Source organism: Halichoerus grypus, chromosome 5 (genome assembly GCF_964656455.1).
Source record: "Halichoerus grypus chromosome 5, mHalGry1.hap1.1, whole genome shotgun sequence".
In the NCBI taxonomy this organism is placed as follows: domain Eukaryota; kingdom Metazoa; phylum Chordata; class Mammalia; order Carnivora; family Phocidae; genus Halichoerus; species Halichoerus grypus.
In genome coordinates, this window is record NC_135716.1 from 34,511,843 (window position 1) to 34,539,034 (window position 27,192).

The 27,192-nt window shown below is 38.8% G+C and overlaps 1 protein-coding gene across 6 annotated transcripts in view; it reads left to right on the plus strand.

Moving 5' to 3' along the window:
* The window catches only part of UBR5 (ubiquitin protein ligase E3 component n-recognin 5), a 136,874-nt gene that overhangs the window by 63,781 nt on the left and 45,901 nt on the right, over nt 1–27,192 (plus strand). For all 6 annotated transcript variants that reach the window (XR_013447754.1, XR_013447755.1, XM_078072160.1 and 3 more), the window contains exons 10-22: nt 6,924–7,040; nt 7,122–7,232; nt 8,087–8,241; nt 9,051–9,168; nt 12,423–12,607; nt 14,940–15,049; nt 15,886–15,998; nt 17,361–17,504; nt 17,601–17,712; nt 17,954–18,108; nt 18,358–18,555; nt 22,754–22,964; nt 23,934–24,060. Coding sequence is in view for 4 of the 6 variants with exons in the window: in XM_078072160.1 (XP_077928286.1) it covers nt 6,924–7,040; nt 7,122–7,232; nt 8,087–8,241; nt 9,051–9,168; nt 12,423–12,607; nt 14,940–15,049; nt 15,886–15,998; nt 17,361–17,504; nt 17,601–17,712; nt 17,954–18,108; nt 18,358–18,555; nt 22,754–22,964; nt 23,934–24,060 (1,856 nt within the window). In the remaining 2 variants the exon portion in view is untranslated. The remainder of the gene's footprint in view (nt 1–6,923; nt 7,041–7,121; nt 7,233–8,086; nt 8,242–9,050; nt 9,169–12,422; nt 12,608–14,939; nt 15,050–15,885; nt 15,999–17,360; nt 17,505–17,600; nt 17,713–17,953; nt 18,109–18,357; nt 18,556–22,753; nt 22,965–23,933; nt 24,061–27,192) is intronic.

Genomic DNA, 27,192 nt, shown 5'->3' on the forward strand with positions numbered 1-27,192 from the left:
AGGGGGAGCGGGAGAGGGAGAAGCAGGCCTCCCATGGAGCAGGGAGCCTGAGGTGGGGCTCCATCCCAGGACCCTGGGTCGTGACCTGAGCCAAAGGCAGACGCTTAACGACTGAGCCACCCAGGCGCCCCAGTCAGTGTTAATTTAGTAATCTTGATTCATGTGTACTTTCTGTTAGGCCTTTTGCTCAGGCGTTAGGGTAAGGGTTTTGTAGAAGGCAGAACAATTATGTTAATGCTTTGGAGTAAGTACTGTTATAGAATTAGGTACAAGAGGCTCTGGCGTATCCTAAGAGGCCAGAGCAATTGCTGAGTTTGGACTCTACAGCCAGACTACTGGAGTGCTCATATCCTGGCCCTGCCACTTACCAGCTGTGTGGCCTTGGTCAAGTCCTTTAACCTCCCTGGGCCTTTGTTTCTCATCTGTAAGATGGGGATAATAATGGTTTTTACCTTGTGAGATTGTCATGAGAATTAAATAACTTGGTATATGTAAAGTGTAAAGAGCAAGGAGAAGCAGGGTCCTAGGCTACAAAGAGAACAGGCAGTTTCTGTAGGTCATAGAAGGGTAAGAGCCCAGTGGGTTTGGGTATTCCAAGCGGGACCATGAGGCAATAGTATTTTGTGTGCCAGATTCTCTGCTGGTACAGAGTTGGGCACAAGCTGAAAGAGATATGGACCATGTCCATAGTCTGACTGGCCTATAAAATGCAAGAAATGAAAACATTTCATTACAATAATAATATAGCATAATAGGAAATTTATGGGTAGTCTATATCTACCTAAGGGAGAAATGGAGGGAGGGCCTTTAAGTCCAAGATCCTGATCACAGTTGAACTAGCCAAGTTCATACTAGTTTCTGAATAGTCTTACCTGAGAATGTCAGCATTCTTATTAGGCTGCCCTGTCTCTTCATCTGTCATTCCTCCCTCCTTCCCCAACACTCTGCTGTCCCCCATTTCTGTCCCTCCTCCCCTTTGCTTTTTATACTTTATATTTCTGGTAGTAGCTGTGCTAATTCAGTTACTTTGGTAAGAAGATGCAATCTTCCCATTAGGTGATTATCTCACATGGCTTCATTTCACTTCTCAGTTCTGAAATTTACTTTTCTCAGACTAGAAATTTAGTTTTATGTTGCTGAATGTCTACATGCAAAATGTAACTATATATATATTTATGCAGCTACAGTCACGAAAGACTGTTACCAAGAGAGTGAAGTAAGGGATGTGGGAGGGAGAGGAAGGAGTAAAGTTACACAGAAATCCGAGCTGAGTAAATCTGCTGAAACTGAACATAAAAATAAAAACTTCACTTTGTGCCCCATAACAGACGCTTTCAGTTAAAAGCACGCACATATCCTTTATTTTCAGCAAGTTGTGAGAGAAGAGGGTGGTGAGAGTTGTGTGGTGGGCGATGAAGGAAAAAACTGATGGGCCAAGTCTGTGCTGTTAATTTGCAGCCCCATCCCTTACCATCATGCACTCATTTTCTTATGGTCTAAGGGAAATAAGGAAATTACATTCACACTGGTCTTTTGAATTGTAGAGTTGCATGTGATTCTCAGTTCCTTTGAATGGTATTAAGAGCAAATAGCCCCATGACATTTGGCTCCTTACTTAAGCTATTGGAGCAGCCTCACTTTTGGAACCAGTTGATCAAACTTGTTGATCATACTGCTTTACCTTCAGGGTTCTAGAAGGGCAAGTTGAGTGGGGAGAGGTCTTTGTTGTTGTTGTTTTATTGACACTTGGAAGCTTCCAGTAGTACCTGTTAAGAATTAGCTAGATGTGTCACAGATGTAATTTAATAAAAGGAGAAATGGTCATAAAAAGGAAAAGAAGGCAGGCATAAGGAGACTAGGGAAAAGTAGATAGGCAAGGAGAAATGAAGTGTGAATAAATAAAGTTGACCAAATTCCACAGAGTGACCTGTGGTTCTATTTCATCCACTTCAAGCATAATACACAGTACGTTGCTGTTGGTGCTGGTACTTACTGGGAAAGCTAGTGTTGGCTGATGGTAGGCAAATTAAAAACAAACTAGTGAAACAAAAGCAAAAATGAACTTTTGGGACTTCATCAAGATAAAAAGCTTCTGCACAGCAAAGGAAACAGTCAACAAAACAAAGAGGCAACCCTACAGAATGGGAGAAGATATTTGCAAATGACACTACAGATAAAGGGCTGGTATCCAAGATCTATAAAGAACTTCTCAAACTCTAACACCCAAAAAACAAATAATCAAGTCAAAAAGTGGGCGGAAGATATGAAAAGACATTTCTCTGAAGAAGACATACAAATGGCTAACAGACACCTGAAAAAATGTTCATCATCATTAGCCATCAGGGAAATCCAAATCAAAACCACACTGAGATACCACCTTACACCAGTTAGAATGGCAAAAATGGACAGGGAAAGAAACAACAAATGTTGGAGAGGCTGTGGAGAAAGGGGAACCCTCTTACACTGTTGGTGGGAATGCAAGTTGGTACAGCCACTTTGGAAAACCGTGTGGAGGTGCCTCAAAAATTTAAAAATAGAGCTACCCTATGACCCAGCAATTGCACTACTGGGTGTTTACCCCAAAGACACAGATGTAGTGAAAAGAAGGGCCATATGCACCCCAATGTTAGTAGCAGCAATGTCCGCAATAGCCAAACTGTGGAAAGAGCCGAGATGCCCTTCAACAGATGAATGGATAAAGAAGATGTGGTCCATATATACAATGGAATATTACTCAGCTATCAGAAAAGATGAATATCCAACTTTTACGTCAACATGGATGGGACTGGAGGAGATTATGCTAAGTGAAATAAGTCAAGCAGAGAAAGTCAAATTATCATATGGTTTCACTTATTTGTGGAACATGAGGAATAACATGGAGGATATTAGGAGAAGGAAGGGAAAAATGGGGAGGAGGAATTGGAGGGAGAGATGAACCATGAGAGACTATGGACTCTGAGAAACAAACAGGGTTTTAGAGGGGAGGGGGGAGGGGGGAGGGGAGGGATTGGTTAGCCCGGTGATGGGTATTACAGAGGGCACGTACTGCATGGAGCACTGGGTGTTATACGAAAACAATGCATCGTGGATCACCACATCAAAAACCAATGATGTATTGTATGGTGACCAACATAACATAATAAAATTTAAAAAAAAAGATGAAAACCCAAGTTTTATGGGAGAAGTTTAGGAATAGAAAGACCAACTGTTTCAAAATAGAAGTCACTAAATGTAGATGTGGTCAGCAGGGATTCATGCTGCTGGACTTACGTGCTTTTCAAGTTTTGGCCTGTAGGTAATTTCTTTCATATTTTTGTCAGTTTCCATCTTCTTTTGGGGAGGGATTTCTAGTTTGATTGATGACCTCAGTTCAGTTATTTATTTAGTGTCCTTCAGACAGTTGGAAATTTATTGAGTACTTCAACTACTAATGACTTGATTTTTGTTAAAAAAAAAAAAATAGGGCTGCAAACTACTATCTTTAAGGAAACATGCCATATCTACTTTTTCCAGTTGGGTTGAAGCAGGCCCCAACTTGCTCAGAGGCAGCCATTATTATTTCATTAAAACAATAAAAACAATGTTTTTGATGACATTATGAAATGAGTGATCTAAAATACTGTTCTTTTGTGTTGTGTTTGTTTTATATTTCTTTACATAACGAATCTAAATAAGGCCAGAAGCAATAGGTGATTATTCCATCATCTTCCTATGGTTGGACACACAAATTTTCCACATTTGTCCATAATGGATTTTCAGGGCCTTTCGGGTTCAGTTAGCTCATTCAGGACTTACCTGGGGAACATTGGCCTATCTTGGGAGGATATAGGTAAGTCACTTCTGAGGGGCCTCGTGCACCATGCTGTTGCTATAGGGATGATTTGTTCAGGATTGTACTGCTCTGGCAAGGCATTTTAGTTAAAATTCATTTGTTCATTCATGTCTCAGGGTGCTCCTGCTCTATGCCCTGTGCCAAGCTGGCCTGTGGGAATGTAGAGGTGAATACAATATGGACCCGCCCCCTCTCCCCCCAGGGGATTCTGGGGGGAAGACAGACATTCACATACAATATAATGTGTTCACAGTATGTGATCAGTGATAGACTTGATGGTGTGACTACAGTGCATAGGGGTTCACGGTGGGGAATGACTACTACTGCCTGAGAGATTTGGCAGAGACTTCAGAGGAGATGATATCTGAGCAGCATTTTTAAGGAAGGTTAAGTAGGCATTGACCAAGATGCAGAGGCATTCCACACATACCAAGCATGAGCCTCGAGTCATGAAAGGGCACGGTGTATTTGTGGAACAATGAGAAATTCAGACTTGCTGCATGTAGTAGGGAGTAGGAGAAGAGCAAGATGGAGCAAGACTGTGAGTGCCCCAGGCAACTTGCCACACGGTTAAGACGTTCTGTAGTCTCTAGGAACCAGACAGAGTTCTTAGAGAGGTGACATGATGAGATATGTGGGGTTCTGTTTTATTTTTTTACGAGGTGAGCATTGTTGGCATTGTGGGAGAAAGATAGGAATACGAAAAATCTGGAGTCGGTTCAGAGACTGGTAGAATTGTGGAAAGGAATTGTGAGCATTTCAATCAAAGCAATGGCAGCAGGGACAGAGGAGGGGAAGAATCTGAGGAATTTGAGGCAAAGGCAGCACTGGTTTACTAGTCACTACCTTGTTGAGAGAGAAGAGGAGGAGGCGACAAGAGTGCCCAGGTTTTCATGTCTCTCCTGTTACAGGGTGGGTGGTGGACGTCATTCATGGAGAGGGACTGCAAGGGGCATGCAGCTTTGGAGGATATGATAAATTCATTTTATAGATGTTAGGGTGCTTTAAGACATCCAGGTAGATAACTCTTGCAGGTTAGTGTGGCAGTAGGAGATGTACATGTTTAAAAGCATGGCGCCCCACTGGCTGCAGTCCATTAGGCTGAGGGTGGAGTATAATTTGAATAAAGGGACAAGGGCAGAATCTGGGGCGGGGAGCGCATGATGGTAGGAGGGAGATGGAAAAAATAGCCATGAAAATAGGAAGAAGACCACTAGGGAGTAGTGACCTGTGAACAAGGGACAGGAGAGGTTCCAGAACAGATGAACAGGGTCAAATGGTTTGAAGAGTTTAAAGAGAAGATGGATTAATTAAATGCGTGGGGCTGATATGGTGCAGTTCTGGCTCTGAGTGAAAGCTGGTAAAGTGAAGCATATGCCAAGCAATTCACTCTACCATGAGTAGGATTGAAAGAAAGATTAGTTTGGATGGTTGTTGGGGTTATGAGAGAGGCTTACAGCCCGTGTGTGGAGGTTACCTTTAAATAAGAGAAGCATTCTTCTTTTTCTGAGATGAAGGTGGGGAGAAGAGGAGAATGGTGTTTTTTTTTGTTAAATAAATCAAGAAAAATAGGAATATTCAGCAAGCTTGTGCTTTTCTGGGTGAGTAGGAGGTGAAGTTGGGGGCAGAGTAATCATAGTTGAATTTGATTGAGCACTTATTGGTGCTGGGCTCTGTGCTTGTGTACTTTATAAATGTTAATGGTCTTTGGTTTTTCATCTTCTACCCCTTAGAGGTGAAGAAAGGGGGTTCAGGGAAATTCTAAAACTTACCAGAGTCACATACTTGGTAAGTGTTGGATCCTAGTTTGGGGGCTCACTTGGTCTGATTCCATTATCCTTTAACCTAAGGAAGGAGAAGGGAGTGTGAGATAGAGGTGTTAGGATCTGATGCAGCAAGCAGCCGTGGAGAGAGTAGATGAGGGTTTGCAGACACCTATGGAGAAGGAAAGAGAGGAATTGCTAACTTGCAGAATTTCACATTTGGTCTCCCACCCCTCTATGGAATGACTTGAAAATAGGGCTGGCTGATATTGGTAAAATAGATTAAAATCCTTTCAGTATACCTCTGCAGCATCATCTGTTGTTAAATTTTAACTTGTGGCAGACTTTATAGGCTTTAGCTGGGCACTATAACCCAACTGACCAAATAAGATTGGAATTTGACAGAAAAGCAAAATGACACCATTAGTTTAGCATACTTCAGAGCCAGAATTCCAAAGAGAAGCAGTGTGTAGACCAATAGCAAAAGTACAACCAAAAATCTCTTACCTGGCAAGTTTTGCCGTGTGATTTCTGGGTAGCTTCATGACTCCGATCATATTAACATATTATGTTAAAAATTACTATTGATACTCATTTACATTTATTGTCCGAGATTTTTGGAATTTAATTGCATTGAACTTCTGGCATGTGCATCACCTTAAAACTAAATAAACTTCTGCCTTAAAAAAAACAAAACAAAACAGTGTAGACCTTTTTTTCAGCAGCTTGGAAGAGCCTAGAGGGAAGCAGTCGTCTGTCTTGACACTTGACTCTCCCAGCTTCAGCTTCTTCTTTTTTCTTCATTTATTTGGCAGTTTATTGAGCGCCTACTCTGTGCACTGTTCTACGAAGTGGGGATGTGGTGGTGGACAAGACAAAGCTTATATTCAAGTGAATGGACTATCCATGAGTAATATATAGTATGTCAAGTTGTGAAATGCAGTCACCTAAAAAGTAGAGTGAGGAGATGGAATATGAGAGTGGTGGTTTTGTAAGCACTGTGGCCAGATGTATCATTTGAGCAGGCTTGATTAGGGAGAGAGATGAAGTCACCTAAGAAACAAGGTAAGAGAATACCAGGGACATGGCAGGATCCTACGGGCGTGGTCCAGGAGCTGAAAGAAGGCTGATGTGCTTGGAGGACAGGGAGGGAGTTCAGGAAGGAGCCAAGGCTGCTGGATAGAGGGCCTTGCAGCCTGTCCCGAAGACTTTGCATATAGCTGTGATTTATATGTTCGCAGAACTAACCCAGGTTTGATGAAGTGAATTAAAACCACTAGGTTTGGCAGTTGTTATATTTATACTTTGTATTATTTTTTACTTTATAGGATGGAACAAAATTCGTCTGTATTGGGGCTCTGTATTCTGAGCTTTTGGCTGTCAGCAGTAAAGGGGAACTTTATCAGTGGAAGTGGAGTGAATCTGAGCCTTACAGAAATGCACAGGTATTTTATAATTAAACTCGCATTGAATAGCTCTACATACTGACACACAAAATGGTAATCGTGTTTCTTATGCTTTTAAAGAATCCTTCACTGCATCATCCTCGAGCAACGTTTTTGGGGCTAACCAATGAAAAGATAGTCCTGCTGTCTGCAAATAGCATAAGAGCGACTGTAGCTACAGAAAATAACAAGGTACAGAACACTGTGCATTGATTGAGAAACATTTCGTGCCTAAATTCTTGGTTTTCTTCCTCTCCCTGCCCCTTTTCCATCTTTTCATTTTCTGTCTTTCTAACTAGATCCACAAACACAAAGCATCTCAAACCTAAGAGAGTAATCCAATGTATAATCTTTTTGTTGCTAGTTTATCCCTGTATTATAATCCAGCTTTTAGAGGGGGCTTTTTCCTTTAAGGGAAGGAAACAATATTCAAGATAAGGGCTGACAAAAGAGGAGCTGTTGAAAAGCCGGAAGAGATGGACTGGGAAAGTATGGGGTATTATACCTCGGGTTATCAGTTTGGCTTTTGAGTGACTAAATTCTTCGGAAAATTGTTGAAGCAGGTGTTTAATTTTGATTAATTTCTTAGAGATGGCTTTAGACATTCATTTCAACCATAACTGCTACTTTATTCGTGTGAAGAAAATATTTTAGGTTCTAGTCTTAATTAAGAATATTTTCTTTTTATTTTTATTTTTTAAAGATTTTATTTATTTCGCAGAGAGAGACAACAGCGAGAGGGGGAACACAAGCAGGGGGAGTGGGAGAGGGAGAAGCAGGCTTCCTGCTGAGCAGGGAGCCGGATGTGGGGCTTGATCCCAGGACCCTGGGATCATGACCTGAGCCGAAAGCAGACGTTTAACGACTGAGCCACCCAGGCGCCCCAAGAGTCTTTTCTAAATTACTTACTTTTCTGACATTTAACTCAAAGCATTTTAGAATTCCAGTCCATAGAGTATGTATGCCTTTTCCTAGTTTTGACCACAATCCTTTTAAAAGATTACTTGTATTTTATTTATTTAAGCCCTTATTATTTTACTCTTTAGGTTGCTACATGGGTGGATGAAACTTTAAGTTCTGTGGCTTCTAAATTAGAGCACACTGCACAGACTTACTCAGAACTTCAAGGTGAACGGATTGTGTCTTTACATTGCTGTGCCCTTTACACCTGCGCCCAGCTAGAGAACAATTTGTATTGGTGGTGAGTATCACAGGGAGGGGCAATTCCTTATCAGTGAATGCTTTTAGGTGCATAGATAGGTGCTTTGAGTAGTGGAATACCAACATGAGAAGGTTGGTCAAAGGATAATGCTTTAAAGGGAGGGAAATTCCATTTTGGAGCAAAGTAATATTTAAAAAAAAACCTTAAAAAAAAGAAAGCCTTATACAAGTAACGCATACTTAGTAGTGACTATAATTATGGAATTTTACAAAAGCATAAAGTAGAAACAAACATCACCTACCGTCCTACAACCTAAAGATAACTGCTGTTAGCATTTGGGAGTATTTAAATCTTATTTTCCTATATGTAAATGTGTACTTTGCTTTTACATAATTGGAAGCATAGGCTATAGGGTATTTTTTCATGCTTTTTTTCATTCAACAGTATTGCTTAAAATACAGTTTTAAAGGTTATTAAAGTATTTCATTGGATGAATATTCTATGCCTTCCTTAATCTTTTACTGTTAGGGATTTTAAATGTATTTTCCATTGTGTTTTAAGGAGTTAGTAGTAAATTTGCATTGGCAGAAATACAGGGGAATCTACTAATGAGATACAATTATTTGGAAGAGAATTTGGGGTGATCAATTTTCTATAAATTTTAATCCCTAAGGCTTAATAAAAATGGATCCAGTTATGTATTAAACCTATGATCAAGTTATGATTAAGAATAAGTTGTACATGTTAATCCTATTCTGAAGCAAAAATACTGTAATATGTGTAATTTCAGATTAATTTAATAGGCTTTTTTGCTGCTTGCTTGACCAATTTATACTTTTTCTTTTCAGGGGTGTAGTCCCTTTTAGTCAAAGGAAAAAAATGTTAGAGAAAGCTAGAGCAAAAAATAAAAAGCCCAAATCTAGTGCTGGTATTTCTTCGATGCCGAACATCACTGTTGGTACCCAGGTAAGTGATTAGAATGAAACCTGTCCTAAGGGACATTGTTTCTCTTCAAAATCGCTTTCTTCCCCTCTGAGCAGTTTTACAAATGAATGTCATTCGGAGGATCAGGTTCCAGTAGCATGTATGTGCTCTTTATTTAGTCGTTGAGTAACAGAGATTTCTGCCCCAATGTCAGTAGGTTTTCCTATGGGGCAGGGTTTCCAGATTTTCCTAATTTTAAGAATCACTTGGTACTTAAATGCAGAACCTGGAGCTCCTTACCTGAAACGTTCCTTCAGTTTGTCTGGGGGTATGGGCCAAGCATCATAGTGTTGAACAAGCATTGCAGGTGAGAAACAGCCAGGCAGTTTGAAAGATACTGCTCTTGAGGATGGTGTCAGCATAAGGCAGGAGGCTTCATCAGATCCCTGTTTCTACCAGTTTCTGTTTTTTGACTCTGAGATGGTTTTATGCTCCTATCTTATAGATAGGTAATTTTTCTGATACCTCAGTGGATCAAAGTGTGGTCCGAGGACTTCTGCTGGCTTCTCCACTCTTTCATGGAGTTTGCAGAGTCCTGTCTCTTCTGTTTACATATCTGTGTGAAGCTGGATTGTTTTCTACACTTGAATCAAAGTAATGTATCACAACAGATGGAATGCAGAAGCAGACATGGGAATGTCTTCTGTTAAATCAGACATTAAGAGATTTGCAAAAATGTAAATAATGCCACTTTTCTTGCTATTCTTTTTGAAAATGTCATATTTCATAAAATTGTTTATATTAACTTGGGGTTTATTACTGTTAAATATTTAAAAATTTCTCAGTTTTAATTAATAATACATTAAATACCAACTAGATAGGACCCAAATAAACAAAAGATTTTTGGGTCCTCAGTAATATTTAATAGGGAAAAAGGGTTCTGAGACCAAAAGAGTTTGAGAACTGTTGTTCTACTTCTCATTCATTAGACTCTCTAGAAGTTTATCTTCAGGATAAAACTTGATGCATGTATTATTACAGCAAATGCTGCAATAAATGTTTAAGGGCTTTAAAAACCCTGTCACTTAGACAATTTATTATTATTATTTTTTTACACAATTTTTATTACACAATGTGCTAATTTTGTCATCTTGCACTTCAGTTGTTTTTTTCTCATCACAAGGTGGTATTACTTACATTCCCTGTGTCTTAAAAAATAGTCATCATTTTAGCTGTTACTTTTCTACAAAGCCCAGCTTAAATGTATCCGTTTTTGTTCTTACTTGTGGCTCCTTTTTTTTTTTTTTGCGGGGGGTGGGGTGGTCATATTCATGGTTGTCTTGTTCGGACTCCTTTCTTGGCCTCCCAGCTAGGAAGTTTTCAATGATTACCCACTATTTTGAATATTATTGTTCAGCCTTTATTATTTATGTCAGTTGCTTTGGACAGATCTGTCTCTTCGGGGAGCTCCCCTTTTCCTGTTTAGTCCAAATTCTGATATCTGATGTTCTCAAAGTTCCTTGTTCACTGGACTCACATAATAGCAGGATATCCTAGCATTTGCCTTATTAGCTTGTAGGATGACGTTACTATAGACAGGGAGGGTAGAAAAAATACTTTAAAGATGCAATGAAAAAAGTTTTAAACAAAACAGCTTCACACTAAATTGCTGAGAGGTAGTGGTGTATTAAAATATTTTGGTTGTAGAGCTAAGATTTTGTTTTAAAGCTGTGAAAAACTAGAGATTAAAGACAGTGACAGCCACAGAATAAGGAAAGTATTCATATGGTAACTGTTGATCACTTAGAGTTTTCAGCTACACCTGCACTCTCGGATCATAATTATTGAGAGGGATGTATTTAGCAGTTATTCATTGGCATGTCTTGTTATATGCTGGATCCTGAATACACACCTTGTTGTTTTTAAGGTGCATTTATTTTTTTTTTATAAGGCATTAATAAATAACCTATTTTCTAATATAACGTCTTTCACTGTCTTATCACATTTCTCTTTAAAATACAGACTTTTTTTTTTTTTTTTTTAAAGATTATATCTATTTATTTGACAGAGAGAGCGCTGGAGCACAAGCAGGGGGAGTGGCAGGGAGAGGGAGAAGCAGGCTCCCAGTTGAGCAGGGAGCCCAATGCGGGGTTCAGTCCCAGGACCCCGGGATCATGACCCGAGCCAAAGGCAGACGCTTAACCAGCTGAGCCACCCAGGCGCCCCCAAAATATAGACTTTCTTATTAAAGATTTTTATTTATTTTTTTGAGAGAGTGAGTGACAAGAGAGAGAGAGCGCGTGCACGAGCGGGGAGGAGGGGCAAGGGAGAGGGAGAAGCAGACTCCCCACTGAGCTGGGAGCCCAACGTGGGACTCGATCCCAGGACCCTGGGATCATGACCTGAGCCGAAGGCAGACACTTAACCGACTGAGCCACCCAGTGCCCTGTATCACTTTCTTCTCTTGTCACTTACGGTTAATTATAAACCACCAAACACATGATCTTCACATATGCCACTGTCAAGTACAACATGATCATTAGTTACTGGATGACTGAACAGAATGTCAGTAAGACTGAGCTATTGGAAAAATAAGAGATTTCCAGAAATAATGTTTCTCTCTCCTTTGGAACTATTGTTGTGTGTGACAGTGCCACCTTGCAGGTTGGTAGTTTCAGAGTGTGACCTGAGGGTGCTCCCTGACAGAAGTTTTAGGTTATTCAGTCCTGGACTCAATTAACTGCTAACACTGATGTTAGCATATTCTTTTTTAATGTAAGAAAAAACATATTATCCAGGGAAGCTTCTGGTTTGTAGCAAACTGCAGTCTTCTGGGGGAAAGAAGTACCCATAGAGATGAAATTACAGAGCCTGTGTACTGTACAGCATCACGAATTAGGAAAGTAATTTCGAATTAAACTGACAAAAAGTGTAATTTTTTTTTTTTTTAATGCCAACCTTTAAAAAAAGTTTCTTCTCTATTTCTGTTCTATTTCCTTAGAGCAGAATGGTCAGGATATTTGTTGCATGAAATTTGTTTATTTTGTTGCATGATATGTTAAAGTTATTTTTTAGCAAATGTCCTCAAATTATTAGTGCTCCATAATTTTGGGAACAAATTCTTGATGGAGGAGACCTTTAAGACAGTGCTTTATCAGCATTATTGTTGGTGTATGACTGTTTTTGGAAAACCTAGGAAACAATACTTTTATATATTGTATTTACATACATTTGAAGCAACTCTTAGAGTTTCAAAGTTATGTCATTTTGATGGTGATTTTTCTTCTGTATGATAGGTATGCTTAAGAAATAATCCTCTTTATCATGCTGGAGCAGTTGCATTTTCAATTAGTGCTGGGATTCCTAAAGTTGGTGTCTTAATGGAGTCAGTTTGGAATATGAACGATAGCTGTAGATTTCAACTTCGATCTCCTGAGAGCTTGAAAAGCATGGACAAAGCTAGCAAAACTACTGAAGCTAAGTAAGTACCATACTCTGACTAAGCATGGTTTTATACCAGTTTCTAGTTTGCTGTGTATATGAGTCAAGGCTGACTTAGAGGTGCACAGTGACATAGAAGAGTGCTCCCGTGGTGGGTCTCACGAAGATGCCTAAGAGTTTTGAAAGGAATTGGTCAGATTTACTATTTGCAGCTTGGTTAATATTTGTATGTTCTAGTTCTTGATGTTCAGCCGCTGGAGTGACCATGTAGAGATCTCTTTGTGTCTTTGTCTTTAGAGTGTGTCCTTTGCCATGGGTGTGTGGCAGTAATAATGTGTTCAGCCTTACCTATAGCAGGCCAGCTTTGCCCTTCTCTCTCCCTGTGTTATCATCTTAATTTCTACCTAATGTCTTATCTGCATCTGGATCCTTGGAAGAGTTTTACAGGTTAACGTGCTGGGAAATTCTGTTAAGGATTTGTAGGTTTTTGGGTGGGAGGGATATGCAAACAGAAATACCAGAGAATTGTGTGGAGCCCACACACAGGGTCTGGCTTATTGTTTGGGAGCCGGATACATAGATCTTACTTAACACTTGTACTTTTAGAAGCATCTACTTGTCTCTAAAAAGATTGATGTGGAATGTAATTTGGTTATTTGTTACATGAACTTAAGAAACTTTAATAAAGTTTATAAATAACCTTTTTTCTTAATCTTACAAAAATGTGTGACCATTATAGAAACATGGATGAGTAATGTTGTATTTCAGAAATAACATTTTAAATGTTTTTATGTATTTCCTTTTTTTAAAAAATGTATACAGGCGTTGAAAAGAAATGGGGATTGTACTATACATACAGATTTTAAAACTGCTGGAATTTTTTCGTTTGCTCAAATGCACGTAATGAATGTAAATTTGCTGTTTTTATCACTACTATTCCTCTTAATGTTAATGCAAATTGAAGTTTAGAAAACACAAGGATTACTGTTAAATAAGTTAAAAAATAATCTTTAATAAACCAAAGCTATTGTAACTTATGCCAAATTAAGGCTTCTTGCTTTGTTGTAGTGCTCTCTCTCTCTCTCTCTCTCTCCCCGTCTTGTTTTACAAAATAGATTTGTAGACTTCCTCTCTAATTACAGTGATTTTTATCCTAAAAATAAAAGTGACAAAACACATTTTCATTATTTATGAAATGCTGTAAAGGATGGTTAAAATAGTCTTGGTGTGCACAAATATAAGTGAGTTTGAAATAGAATATGCTATTGAGATTGTGTAATTTATGAAGTTCTTCATGCCTTCCTTGAAATTTGCCATCTTTTATTAATAAACTTAGTAGAAGAGCTTAGTGAAATTAAACGTTAAGAACATAGTCGTTTTCATGTGAACAGACTCTTCTTTGCTAAGCCCTTGAAATGCATTCACTTTAAAGGCATGCTAGTGATTAGTCAGCATCAGCCCGTCTCCACCATCACAAGCTTTGCGGAGCGGCCATGAGTGAGTGTTCATGTGTGCTTGTGCTGAGCACTTTGCCAAGGTGCTGGTGAGAATAATACTGGTTTTCTGTGGACTTTTTCTAAACTCACGTGAAATTCCTGGTGGAGGTAATAGGAGACGAGGGGGTTACGATGATGGGCCTGATTATAAAATATACCAGGTCGATCTGTATATAACAAATTTCTTAGTAATAGGTGACTTTTCTGACTAAAAATTGACTTCTGCCTTTTAATGACTAAAAATATTTATGTTTTTACTACCTGTAGAATATCGTGTTGTTGTTGACTGTAGTTATCTTCTTAGGTATAGTTAATGAAATAACTCAGTGCAAAGGAATAGCTTATTAATTCTGTAATTTCTCATTTCGGTTATAACAGATGATGGTTCATCACCAGATGGTTCAAGAATAAATTTTTGTAAGCCATTGTGAGTAGAGTTCCTTCTTTGAACTCTAAGAAACTAAAGATCTAGTTGGCGTTTTATTTATTTTCCTTTACCATTTTTTCAGTTAAATTGCTATGTCCAAGTCAGGGTTCACTGAAGTGTGAAACTTGTTCGCTCAAGAGGCTTAGGCTAAATTGAGTGTAGTTTTTATTGTTATTCCTAGGTAAGGCTTATCTGAATCATTGTTTCATGGTGTTGATAGCTTTATACGGTGTATTTTTCTTTCCTTTCTTTTAAAACATTACTAAGAATTTGAAGTATGCGCTGTGTACCTTTTTCAGTATCTTGAGTCCTAGAAATAGACCACTTTGTATAAGTTTTTAATATTTCATTCCCTTGTTTACAAGAATAAACTTGAGTTAAAAATCATCTGACAAGTTCCTAGTATTTCATTTTCCTAATAACGAGGAGAATCTTATTTCTAATCTCAGGCCTGAAAGTAAGCAGGAACCAGTGAAAACGGAAATGGGTCCCCCGCCCTCTCCAGCCTCCACATGCAGTGATGCGTCCTCGATTGCCAGCAGTGCGTCCATGCCGTATAGTAAGTTTTATGTGTAGTGTGTGTACGTTGGTCAAAATCAGGCCCCAGGCAGACAGCTGTGTTCAGTCTGGGTATGATTTGAGGCAGCTCATATACCGTTTTTAATATCTTTTCATATAAATTGATTTCTACCAGTTTCATTTGTGTGTTTGTGTGTGCAGCTTTATTTAAATGAAAAAAAAGTGGTATTTACAGTGTTGCTATTCCTTTTGTTTTTGAGCGTTATAGTGTTTTATAATTTGTAAAATGCTTCACAGTAATAGTGGGAAATAACTGCCACTAATTAGAATATCCGCCCACCTTTTTTGACTGTTTTTATTGTAAATTGGTTATGGCTCGGTCACAGTTTCTGCTCAGAATTTGTAGAATTTAGGAACCTAGACTCACTATTGCACCTTGGATTTAAAGAGTTTTTTGAAAGGTCCTCAAAGTAAATTTATTTTATAATTGCTTTGCACCTGAGGAAACCGAAAGTTAGACTTTCAATAGTTACATGATAGTTTTAAGAATAGCCTAACAGATCTTTTATTTTAAACCTTGGTCAGATAACTCTAATTTTAAGGGTTCAAAATAAGTTTTTTATTTCTTCTTTGTGGTGTTTGCAGTAGTGTTAATATCAGTAGGCATTAACAGATATGGTTATTTTTCACTATGAAGTCGTTTGAAGTGGAAATTGGTCATAAAACATCATAAAGCAGTAGTTCACAGAATTGTTATTTAGATATCTCAGTTATGTATCCCTTTACAGATGATTTTTTTTTCATATATTTAGATGAAATCTATAAAGTCTCTTTTACATTTTCTTTTTGGTACTTACCATTTTGTTGTTGTCTAAGAACGACGACGGTCCACCCCTGCCCCGAAAGAGGAGGAAAAGGTGAACGAAGAGCAGTGGTCTCTTCGGGAAGTCGTTTTTGTGGAAGATGTTAAGAATGTTCCTGTTGGCAAGGTTTGTTTAAGATGTCTAAGAATTATTTGCTACAAGAATTAGAACAGTATTGGTTATCCAAGAATTTATGGTTGGTGAGTGAGTGTTCAGCCCTTTCCTCAGAGCTGCTCCGTTTATCACTTCCAGTGAGCCCTTAGCCTGTTGCAGATATCTTCTCCATCATCTCTGTCCCTGAAGATGAATAGGTGACTAGGGGGCCTCTTCAGCATTTATGGTGATATATTGCTTTCTTTAAAGAAAGGTGTTATTTTGGAATAATTTTAGATTTGCTGAAACGTTGCAAAGAGATTATATATGTATTTTTTGAGATTATATTACTCCATTCTTTGGAACTATTAGACAGTTCTGAAGGAGGGATCATCTTCCATAACATTTAGAAATCTTTATTGTCTTCAAGTCCCCTTCTAGTTTCTTTTCCCTTCTTTCTGGAGAGGGTCTCGCTTTCTTAGAAAACAAGTGGGTAGAGTCCATCAGCTGGAATGCCATTAATTTCACCTTTCCCTCCACACATACTGCAAAACAAAATGGATCTCTAGCTGCAGAGTATCTGCAAAGTAAAGGTTTTTCTGACTGCTCATTTGTTTCTAAAATTGATGGTCTTTCATTTGTACTTAAGGGGAAGAGTAGGCATGCCATCCCCTGTAGTTTACAAAGGCCTTTTCCACACGCTGGTCCATTTGGTTCTCAAAGTAGAACTGTAGGTTCTGGGCACGTGTTTCCTCTGAGAAGATCACACTGGCTCAAAATCAGAAACAGCAAGTGGCAGAGGTAGGACTCAAGTATTCTGGTCTCAAGTCCTGTGCTTTCTGTATATTGCTGACTGTCTACCTATGTTGTCCCAAACGGTAGCCACTAACTATATATGTGACTAGTTAAATTTATTAAAATTAAATAACATAAAAAAGCTCTTTAGTCACATTAGCTCCATTTCAGGTGCTCAGTAGCCACTTACGGCTATAATATCTACCATATTAGGCAGTGCAGATTTAGAACATTACCGTCATCACGGAAGTTCTTTCACACAGCAGGGCTCTGAACTAATAAAGAGGAAGGATGGGAGAATTTCAGGGGTTATACTTCATATTTTCAGCCGATTGCTAAACATCTACTGACTGTAAGCACTAGCTATGTGGGTCAGTTCTCCAGTAAGCCTCAAATATAGACATCGACAACAAAGCTTTGGTGAGTCTGTTTAGGTTAATTTTTTCCCCCAAGTTCAGGTTAATTTTATAACTTGGTGATCATTAAAGAAATAAAAGAAATTAAATGCCTTCAATGTTAAATTAGTTCAATGGATATAATTTGCATATTAATTTCACATAAGTTGGTGTTAATATCCAGCATATTTGCCTCTACTTCTAGGTGCTAAAAGTGGATGGTGCCTATGTTGCTGTAAAATTTCCAGGAACATCCAGTAATACAAACTGTCAGAGCAGCTCTGGTTCAGATGCTGACCCTTCTTCTCTCCTGCAGGATTGTAGGTTACTTAGAATTGATGAACTGCAGGTAGGTGTAGAGGGATCACTCAGCAGGTAAATGTTGGGACTGACTACTTGAGTGTATTACAGAGTTTGAGAGCAAGTTTCCTTCTGTGTCATGTAGGTCGTCAAAACCGGTGGAACACCAAAAGTTCCTGACTGTTTCCAGAGGACTCCTAAAAAGCTCTGTATACCTGAAAAAACAGAAATATTAGCAGTGAATGTGGATTCCAAAGGTAAAGATTTTGTAACTTTCTCAACTGGCATACTTTATATCCTATTAATACTTGTGTAGTAAATGGATATAGGATAAAGTGGTTTGAGGTGTTTGGCAGTTTTTGTCCCTTGTATGTAATGTTATAGAATAAAATGAATCTACATTTCAAATGTGACCAGAGATGTTAAAATTTGGTAGGCACTAATTAGAGATTACTAAAGTGGTATAACATTTTTTCTTAACATTTATGTTTTCTGAAGGTGTGCATGCTGTTTTGAAGACTGGAAATTGGGTACGGTACTGTATCTTTGATCTTGCCACAGGAAAAGCGGAACAGGAGAATAATTTCCCTACAAGCAGCATTGCTTTCCTTGGTCAGAACGAGAGGAACGTAGCCATTTTCACTGCTGGACAGGTACAGAGCTTATTTTTGCTTTTAAAATTTGGTAGGACAACATTGACATTTTTGTAAAGCCTAGGGCTGGGCTCTAATTTGCTTGTTATTAAACTCTTGAAGAATTTAGAATATCAAGCACAATTAATACTGCATTTCTTATTTGGTCAATATAAACTAATCTGATTTGAAAATAAATATACCTCTTGTAAAAGTCAAAGATGCATTTTTGATTGGGAGCCAAATTTTATTATTTTCCCTCTTTTGTAGGAGTCTCCTATTATTCTTCGAGATGGAAATGGTACTATCTACCCAATGGCCAAAGATTGCATGGGAGGAATAAGGGATCCTGATTGGCTTGATCTTCCACCTATTAGTAGTCTTGGAATGGGTGTACATTCTTTAATAAATCTTCCTGCCAATTCAACAATCAAAAAGAAGGCTGCTATTATCATCATGGCTGTAGAGGTAACTTGACTTTGGAAACTATGTGGCATTTTAATCACAGGATAGTGCTAGAATCTAGGGAAAACAATCTTGAATAGATTATTTGTTAACCCTCTTGAATAGATTATTTGTTAACCCTCTATATAGGTGGCAGTAGTCTATGAGGACAAGAGAGATGAGTGAACCAAAGATGACAGTGTAAGTGTTTAAGGCATGCACAGTGTTGTAGGAGCATGGGGGCGGGGCATATAAATCAAACTGTGACTGGAGAGAAGGCTTCTCTGAGGAGGTGATGCCTGAATACAGCTTTGAATTGTCAGACAGGAAGACTGAAGGTGGGAGGTGTTATCCCTAGCACTAAGAACAGCCTTTATGAATCTCAGTATGTTGGGAGATCGTGTACATTCTGTTGATAGAACCAGAAGATAGGGCGCATATGGGGCAGTGAGTAACAAGTGCAAAGTCTGGAGAAAGGCACCAGGGTGCCTTGTGCGTTAACCTAAGCGGTGGGAGCTCTCCCCTGACAGCTAGGAGGAGAAGGCTTTTAAACTGGCTGTAGAGACCAGACAAAAAGGCTCATGAAGTTATCCAGGTTAGAAACGAAATAAGCTTGAACTCTTGGAAATGAGGAAGAGGGGATGGATTCAAAGAGATCTTCAGGAAGTAGAAGCTCTAAAATTTGGTGCTGGTCATCAGCAGTAAATGGCAGGAAGGAATTACAAAGCTGATTTTGGTGGTTGGTGGGGAGAGGAAAAAATAGTAGGAGGAACAAAAGGGATGACGGAAGAGGGCTGAGTTTAGTTTTGAACATGTTACAGATGAGGTGTTTGTTAGATGAAAAGGCAGTACCCCCAGAACTTATTGGAGCAATTTGGGCAGAGTTTGACCTGATTTGACTTGAATTTTCAAAGGATCACTGTTGACCTGCTGAGAATACTAGGGGGCAGTTTGGAAGTCGGGAGGCCTGTGAGGGGGGCTATTCAAATGGTCCAGGTGGGAGGGGATGGTGGCTTGGCCCAGGAGGTGGAGTTACGAGGGAGAAGGGATTTGATTCTAGGTATACTAGATACGGCTGATGGTAGAGCCAACAGGATTTGCTTATGGCTCAATATAGGTGTCAACTAGAGGAAGCAAGAGGGCCAAAGGTTTTGGAGGAATGAAGTTGGCATTTATAGAGATGGAGACTAGGGATGGAGCAGGTTTGGGACCGGGGGGGAGGGGGGGGAGGGGCAGACAGCAGGAGTTTGGTTTTAGACATGCAGAGTTTAAGGTGCCTATCAGATATCCAAGAGGAGGTGGTAAATGGAAAGTTAGATCTGTTAAGTCTGAAGACCCAGAGCAAGATGGAGAATTAGACTTAGGAGCTGACAGTACATCTGTGATACTAGAGGAATTACACTGAATGAGATTATCAAGGTCATGGAGAAGAAAAGAGGCCTAAGGACTGAGCCATGAGATTAGTATCAGCATTTAAATGTCCAGGGAGATTAAAAGGAACCTGCATAAGAGACTGAGAAGGAGCAGCATCCACAGGGGTTGGAGGAAAACTAGAATGAGTGCTGTCTTGGAAGCCAGGTGACGAGTATGTGTCAAGCAGGATGCAGTGATCACCCATGTCCAGTGATGCCATAGGCCAGGCCAGGCAAGTACGGAACGTGACTGGGGATTTGGCTCCATCTGGGTCATTCTTGACAGCAGGGATGAAAGCCTGATTAGAGTGGGCCAAGGAGAAAACAGACAACTCTTGTGAGGAGATTTTCTATAAAGAATGGAGATAGAACTTGGTATGGGGGCTTACTTACCCTCCATTAGGTTGGAGGTGAAAGCAAACTTGTTAGAATTGCATCTAAAATAGTCTGAATCCAGGTACTCCTGAGAGCTACCTGTAAGCTTGTTGTTGAGAGACACGGTATTCATATTCTTGGTTTAGTTTTGATTGTAACCTGTTAGACTAGAGGTTCCAAACTGGTAGGGGTATGGTTAAGGAGGTGGCTGTGGCCTGAACTTGACCCCTAGAAATCACCTTCGTGTCATTTTAAAATTCTTGATTGGTTGCCAACATTAAAAAATCACCGGATTTTTCTTTAAAATCCAGATTTTCAGTTCTTAAAAAATGGGAAGATCTGGAAACATTAGGCCATCAAACAGCCATTAGCGTGCCCCCTTTAGAGGCTGTATGTGGTTTCTCCAACTTATTGCAGATCCCCATACTTAATTGCTCTGAATGTTGCCCTTTATTTATGATACAGTTTGTGTTACCTCTTTACCCCCAGCCTCCTCCATTCATTTGTATTACTTCGGATACTTATGTAGGTATTTGATTCTGTGACCCCTGCACTCTGTCAGCATCTCAGGGGTAAAGATAAAATGTGTCGTCATCCCATGGGTAGGGATAAAGTGTGCCATCATTTATCTTTGTACCGCAGTGAGCTGGGCTTGGTGCACAGTAGACCTGCGAGAAATGTTTCACTGAATTCACTCTGCCTTTTGCTATAAATAAGTAACGAATACAACATATAGTGATGCCGAGTAAACTCTTGCTTTTAACACAGTAAGTGTGGTATTGATAACTGTCAGAGTGAGAGCCCGTGTAGAGCGGGTTGGAGATGAGAGTTCCCTGTAGCTGCTTCCAACCAGCTGACTGGCTGAGGGCTTGAAAACCTTCTATGTCACAGAGTCTGCAGCAGAGTAGCTTGACTGGAACTGGAGCTTACAGTGTAAGGGCTCACCTCAGTGTCTTAGTGCCACGGTCAGAATGGCCTGTCGCACATGTGGCAGGTACTGAAAATGGTTTGTTTTTTTTTTAAAGATTTTATTTATTTATTTGAAGAGAGAGACACAGCGAGAGAGGGAACACAAGCAGGGGGAGTGGGAGAGGGAGAAGCAGGCTTCCCGCCGAGCAGGGAGCCCGATGCGGGGCTCGATCCCAGGACCCTGGGATCATGACCTGAGCCGAAGGCAGACGCTCAACGACTGAGCCACCCAGGCACCCCTGAAAATGTTTTTTTAACTGTATTTTTTTGTCCTTCCTCCCCCGCCAACCCTCACTTTTACCTTGCCTCCTCTCCATAAGATTGGGGGAAGGGATAGGTTATTTAAGTAGTTTGGGGGAGAGGTGGTAAGTTGTTCCAATACATATTTCTTCTTCCCTTTGTATTCCACACACTCTTTTCCCAGTTCTTAATTCTAGTTAAAATGAACAAATTTACTTGTTTTCCAGAACCAATGCATTATATTTAGTCCATAAAAATCCCTTAACTACAGTTTTACATTCTGAAAGAAGTACATTTGAACTCCTTGATTTATTCATGCTGTGTATTTGTTCAAGTTGCTATAGATTAGACTGGCTTATAAACAACAGAAATTTCTTAGAGTTCTGGAGGCTGGAAGTCCAAGATCAAGGTGTGGGCAGATTTGGCATCTGGTGAGGGCCCAGTGCTGTTTCATAGAGAGCCATGTATTCTTATGTGGTGGGAGGGGAGAAGTCTTGTCTCTTTTCTCAAAGGTCCCACCTCCAAATATCATTACACTGGAGATTAGCTTTCAACATATGAATTTGGGGGGCCATAGATATTCAGTCTATTGCATGCTGTTTCTCAGGTAGTTAATGAAATGTTCTGTAAATTATTAATATTACCATGTCTTTGACAGTGAAGTACATTAGTTGTCACCTCTGAGGGATTGCATCTGTCATGATTTCTGGGGGAGTTGAAGGTTTTGGTTTTCATGTACCACATGTGATACAACTTTTCATGAATATAAGAGGGTATGAGTAAGCCTATATGAAATATATAGAACGTATACCCTTTGCTTAACTGATTAACAATACTAATAGGATTCTAATTCAATAGTTACATAAGATCTAATATAAACCAGGAGTTGGCAAACTGAACTGCAGGCCAGATCCAGTCACTGTCACTCATTTGTGTATTGTATATGGTGGCTTTCCTGCCACAGCCAGAGTTGAGTTAGTTGCAAAAGCTGAAAATACTTACTGGTCCTTTACAGAAAATTTATCCACCCTTTTCTATTCCTGTCAGTTGTATACTGTGCTTAAAGGGTACCCTTAATTTTAACTCCTTTGACAGGCTACCTTGTCTCTACTTACTTTCAGAACTGATTATATTATTGTGTGAAATTATAAAATGAGGAATTTTTGACATGTGTAATATGCTATTCAAATTCATTGAAGTTTTTTCCCTAATTTGTCTGAGCACAGAAACAAACCTTAATGCAGCACATTCTCCGCTGTGACTATGAGGCCTGTCGACAATATCTTATGAATCTTGAGCAAGCGGTGGTTTTAGAGCAGAATCTCCAGATGCTACAGACATTCATCAGCCACAGATGTGATGGAAACCGAAATATTTTGCATGCTTGTGTATCAGTTTGTTTTCCAACCAGCAATAAGGAAACTAAAGAAGAAGAGGGTGAGAATAAGAACTATAACAAGGTCTTTAAAAGGAATTTTAGGTAGTTTTGAAAATATAGCAACTATTAAAGGAAAGAAAAGGAAATCACTATGAAGAATTTGTGTGTACTTTTTCTTTGTTTTGTAAAACCTAGGAGTTTCAACATTCTTAGAAGGTAAAGATGTCTATCCTCTTGTTAGGATGAGTATGTAACATAAGCAGATACCTTTTTATCAGTGTGTTGTTGTCTTGAGTTATATTATCTGATACATATAAACCATATGTCTAATACTTAATGAGATTTACTGATTTTATAATAGCCGATGACTTTTATTACCGTGAGAATTATTTAGCTAGTTAAGGCAAGTTATACTGAAGCAACTTTTATCCCAATTTTCAGAATGTAGAGGGAAAAACAACCTAGTGAGTTATGAGATGTTTTTGGAAAAACACGCTTTTTTGCCCTAAAGGTTTTAATTGCTTAAATGGGGAAATCTGCAAGCCTAAAGTGCAGTTGTGTGGTTCATAATGTTTTTCCTGATTCTAAATTCCGCCGATGATACTCTGGTAGCTACATTTTTGAGTAGTGATTTTGCAGGTTTTTCTTTCTTTTTTTTTTCTTTTTTTTTTTTTTTTTTTGGTTTGCAAGTTTCTAACCTTTATTTCCTTGTCGTTAAAGGAGGATGAGTAGTATATAAGCAAAGACTGAGGTACTGAATTGTGGGTCTTTTTCTTTCTTGGTAGTGAAAGCTAGATTTCAGTCTACTTATGAATAATCTTATTTTTTACACTTTAGGGGTTGAAAAGTAAGGCAGAATAAGGAAATAATTCACATATTAAAGGTCATAGTTAAATCTGTCTTAAGTGTCTGTTGCTCCAAGGAGGAAAAAATTAAGCTATTCATTATCTCTAGTATGTAAATTAAAGCACTAAAATACATAGCAGTTAGCATTTAAATTGATCCTAATTTCTTCTCTTATGTTTCAGAAGCAGAGCGCTCTGAAAGAAATACATTTGCAGAAAGGCTTTCTGCTGTTGAGGCCATAGCAAATGCAATATCAGTTGTTTCAAGTAATGGCCCAGGTAATCGGGCTGGATCATCAAGTAGTCGAAGGTAATGTGATTTTTACCAGGAAAGTTTAATTGGCGGAAACAGAATCCAAGTACAGAAAAATTTATCTCTTACCTGTCATATGCATGAATTGGTGGGTCCTTTTGCTTTGTTTTTGTTCCTTCCAATATCACCCTGGGCAAAAGATCTGATAATATCTAATTAGATTTTAAGTGTAGAACAGAAGGATCTAGGATGCTTCAAAAATTTGAGATAATTTAGACAAGTAGTTCAACCTTGGTTCTTTGAATGTGTTTTAAGTTTATCATTCTTGTTTCCTAGGAAGTTATTTTCTTTAGTTGGAGAACAAGTAATAACAATAATCGAAAGAACTTCAATCTTTTATTTTCCGATTACTTATTTAGGTCAATTTCTCAGATGTATTAATGATCTGGGAAGAAATGAAAGGCTGGTGTGTATTGTAAATGTTGCTATTTTAAATTTTCAGGCTCTCTGGGTTGTGGGATGGACAAACCTTAATAACACATAAAAAATTACTAGGTGTTTGAATAGATGAAGAATATAAAGAATTCAGGATATAGTTGTTTTGTTTTTTGTTTTTTGTTTTTTTTTCCTGAAGGAAAAAGCACGTTTATATTAGACACGAGAGCCAGAGTTCTTGGACACTTGACAGAACATTGACGGAAGCACTGCTCACTGTGCTAATGTGATAGCTTGTAAAGTCTACTTAAAATGAAGACTTCTCTTTGCCTATTTTCTGTTCCATATCCAGCTTTCCCTTTAAAAATGATTCTCCTAAAATTGATAGCTTCCCAGGTTCAAAAATGTCCTGAAGTGAGATTTATCACAAACTATTTATGGGTGACCAAATTATAATTTAAAACAGTACAAAGACCTTATGTAGACTATACAAAATGGAAATTATCACCAGCTATTTGTTTAGGACTACACTAGGCAGATAAAGTGTTTGGTCTAAAATGGAATACAACTTAAATTCTTCATGAAGAAATTAGTTTCTGAATTATTTCAGGTATTTCATTTCCTCAGGGAAAATACAGGTGCAGATCAAGTTGGACTCTGATATGGTTGGTCCAATGCCAGTGCTGCCATCTTTTTTTCATGTAAGGATTATTTTGAAGGCAAAGACTAAAAGGAGCTTCAAGAGTGGGTGATGTGTTGCTCACAGAAATAATTTGCAGAGTAAGCTCCTTTGAGGCATTTGCCGAAGATTTCACTGCAGTGCTCTTAACCAGTTCAAACTCAGGGCTGCCGGTTGAACAGATGAAAGCACAGGAGTCTTATTATCCACGCCGGGCAGTAGGAAGTCCACAGACTCTGCTTCATTGAAGTGAAACCCTCCTCTAGCCTACAATGGATTTTCTAGGCGATGCCCCTTGATGAGTATGCAGGCTGGGATTCATGAGCTGTAAGCTCAAAACTGATGCAATTTCAATATTGAATGGAGTACTGTTAAATGTCTTCAGATGATGATTTGACTCAGAAGTTTTATTATGTGACTCATAGTTCCTGAGTACAAAGGGCAGATTTAGTGGAAAGCTTGATTGATGCATCTGATTGCAGGTGTATGTACTCTAGAGATTGTTAATCTGGAAGACACATGACCTTCGCTTTTTTGTCACAGTGGTATGTTTGAACATGACTGGATTCTAAGGCTTCTGTAGCATGGATATAACGTGCTTACAAAGAGGAAATTACATCATCCTTGAATTCTTCCATATTGTCAGAAAATACGATGACTCCAGGCAAGCCTATACGAAGAAATGTCAAAACTCTGAATCTTAGCAGCCAAGGTGGTATCTCCTCAGTATTGTCCTCAGCCACTGAGGATACAGGTGAATCTTCATGAATTGTGTACAACATCTTGAAGAATAATTTTCTTTTTTTTGTTTTTTGTTTTTTGTTTTTAAAGAATCTATATGAGGAGCTGGGCATTGTACTTAAAAATGTTCCCAAGACCTAATGAAGAAAAGTGGTTAAGGACAATTTTTTAAAATGACAAAGGAATGACCCCCTCATTTAATATTGAATTGACTACATCACAGCAACAGAGTTGGGAGTTTGCAAGTTCAAGATGAGACTATGGTCTCAGTTTATCTTCATTTTATTGTTAGTCTACTCTAAGCTAGAGGTTGGAGAATAGCCCACATATGTTTTCTTTGGCCTCTGCACTGTGAAAATTTTTTTTCTTTAAAATTGGAATGCCTTTAGATAAGCATGTACGCCTCTAGTTTGCCATTACTCCCTACTCCTTAGAGCCGACTGCCCTTCCCTCACTTGATACTGCCTTCTGGGCCCAGTAGGCATTGAGTTTGTGACCCTGATGTAAACATCCTTTTTAATAGGCCCCGAACATGCATTTATTTTCAGGTTATTTGCAGTGCCTCCCACTAAACTGATTCTCTCTCTCTCTCTCTCTCTCTCTCTCTCTGTTTTGAGTAAGATACACTAGGATACCAAGTGTCTGTGTTGAGCTTAATTAAGATTATTTAGGAACATCACAGTGTGAACAGTCACCCTGGTGTGTGCTGTTACCTCGTAAGGAGCCTGCCTTGCTCTCTGTGTGAGGTCTTCGGACAGAGAAGTGACCTCGACTGAAAGAATCCCTGTGCCCTGCTCCCCTCCATATTCTGAAAACTCTTAAACTCAGATTTCTAAATTGGGAGAGGGGAGACATCGATACCATAAAAAAACATTAACTGTAGGTAATTTTTGATAGTGAATACTATAATAACTAATATATTGAGACATTAAAATTTACTTTGCAGAATCTTCCAAAGAATGTTTCTGTTCCTAGAGGTACATCATCATACATAAGCTTTATAAAATAGATGTGTTCCTGAAAGTAGCCTCTCAAAGAAATTTTTGTAAAAGCTTTTAAAAGAATTCCTTATAAATGGAAAGTGTATCGATATGGAAAACCACATTTACCCTCGGATTACACAACAATTATAATTAGAAGATTCAAACATTAATAAAAATCTTTATAAATTACTTATTTGTAGATATATAATGCTCACCTGGTAAGGTGGTAGGTCTTTCACATCAGAGAAATGTCATGTCTTTGGGACTAAATCTGCATGGGAGAATGAAGTCCCTTATGTGGTACCTGGCCCTTTGATAATTGGATTTTTAGTCTTTATTCATATAGAGACT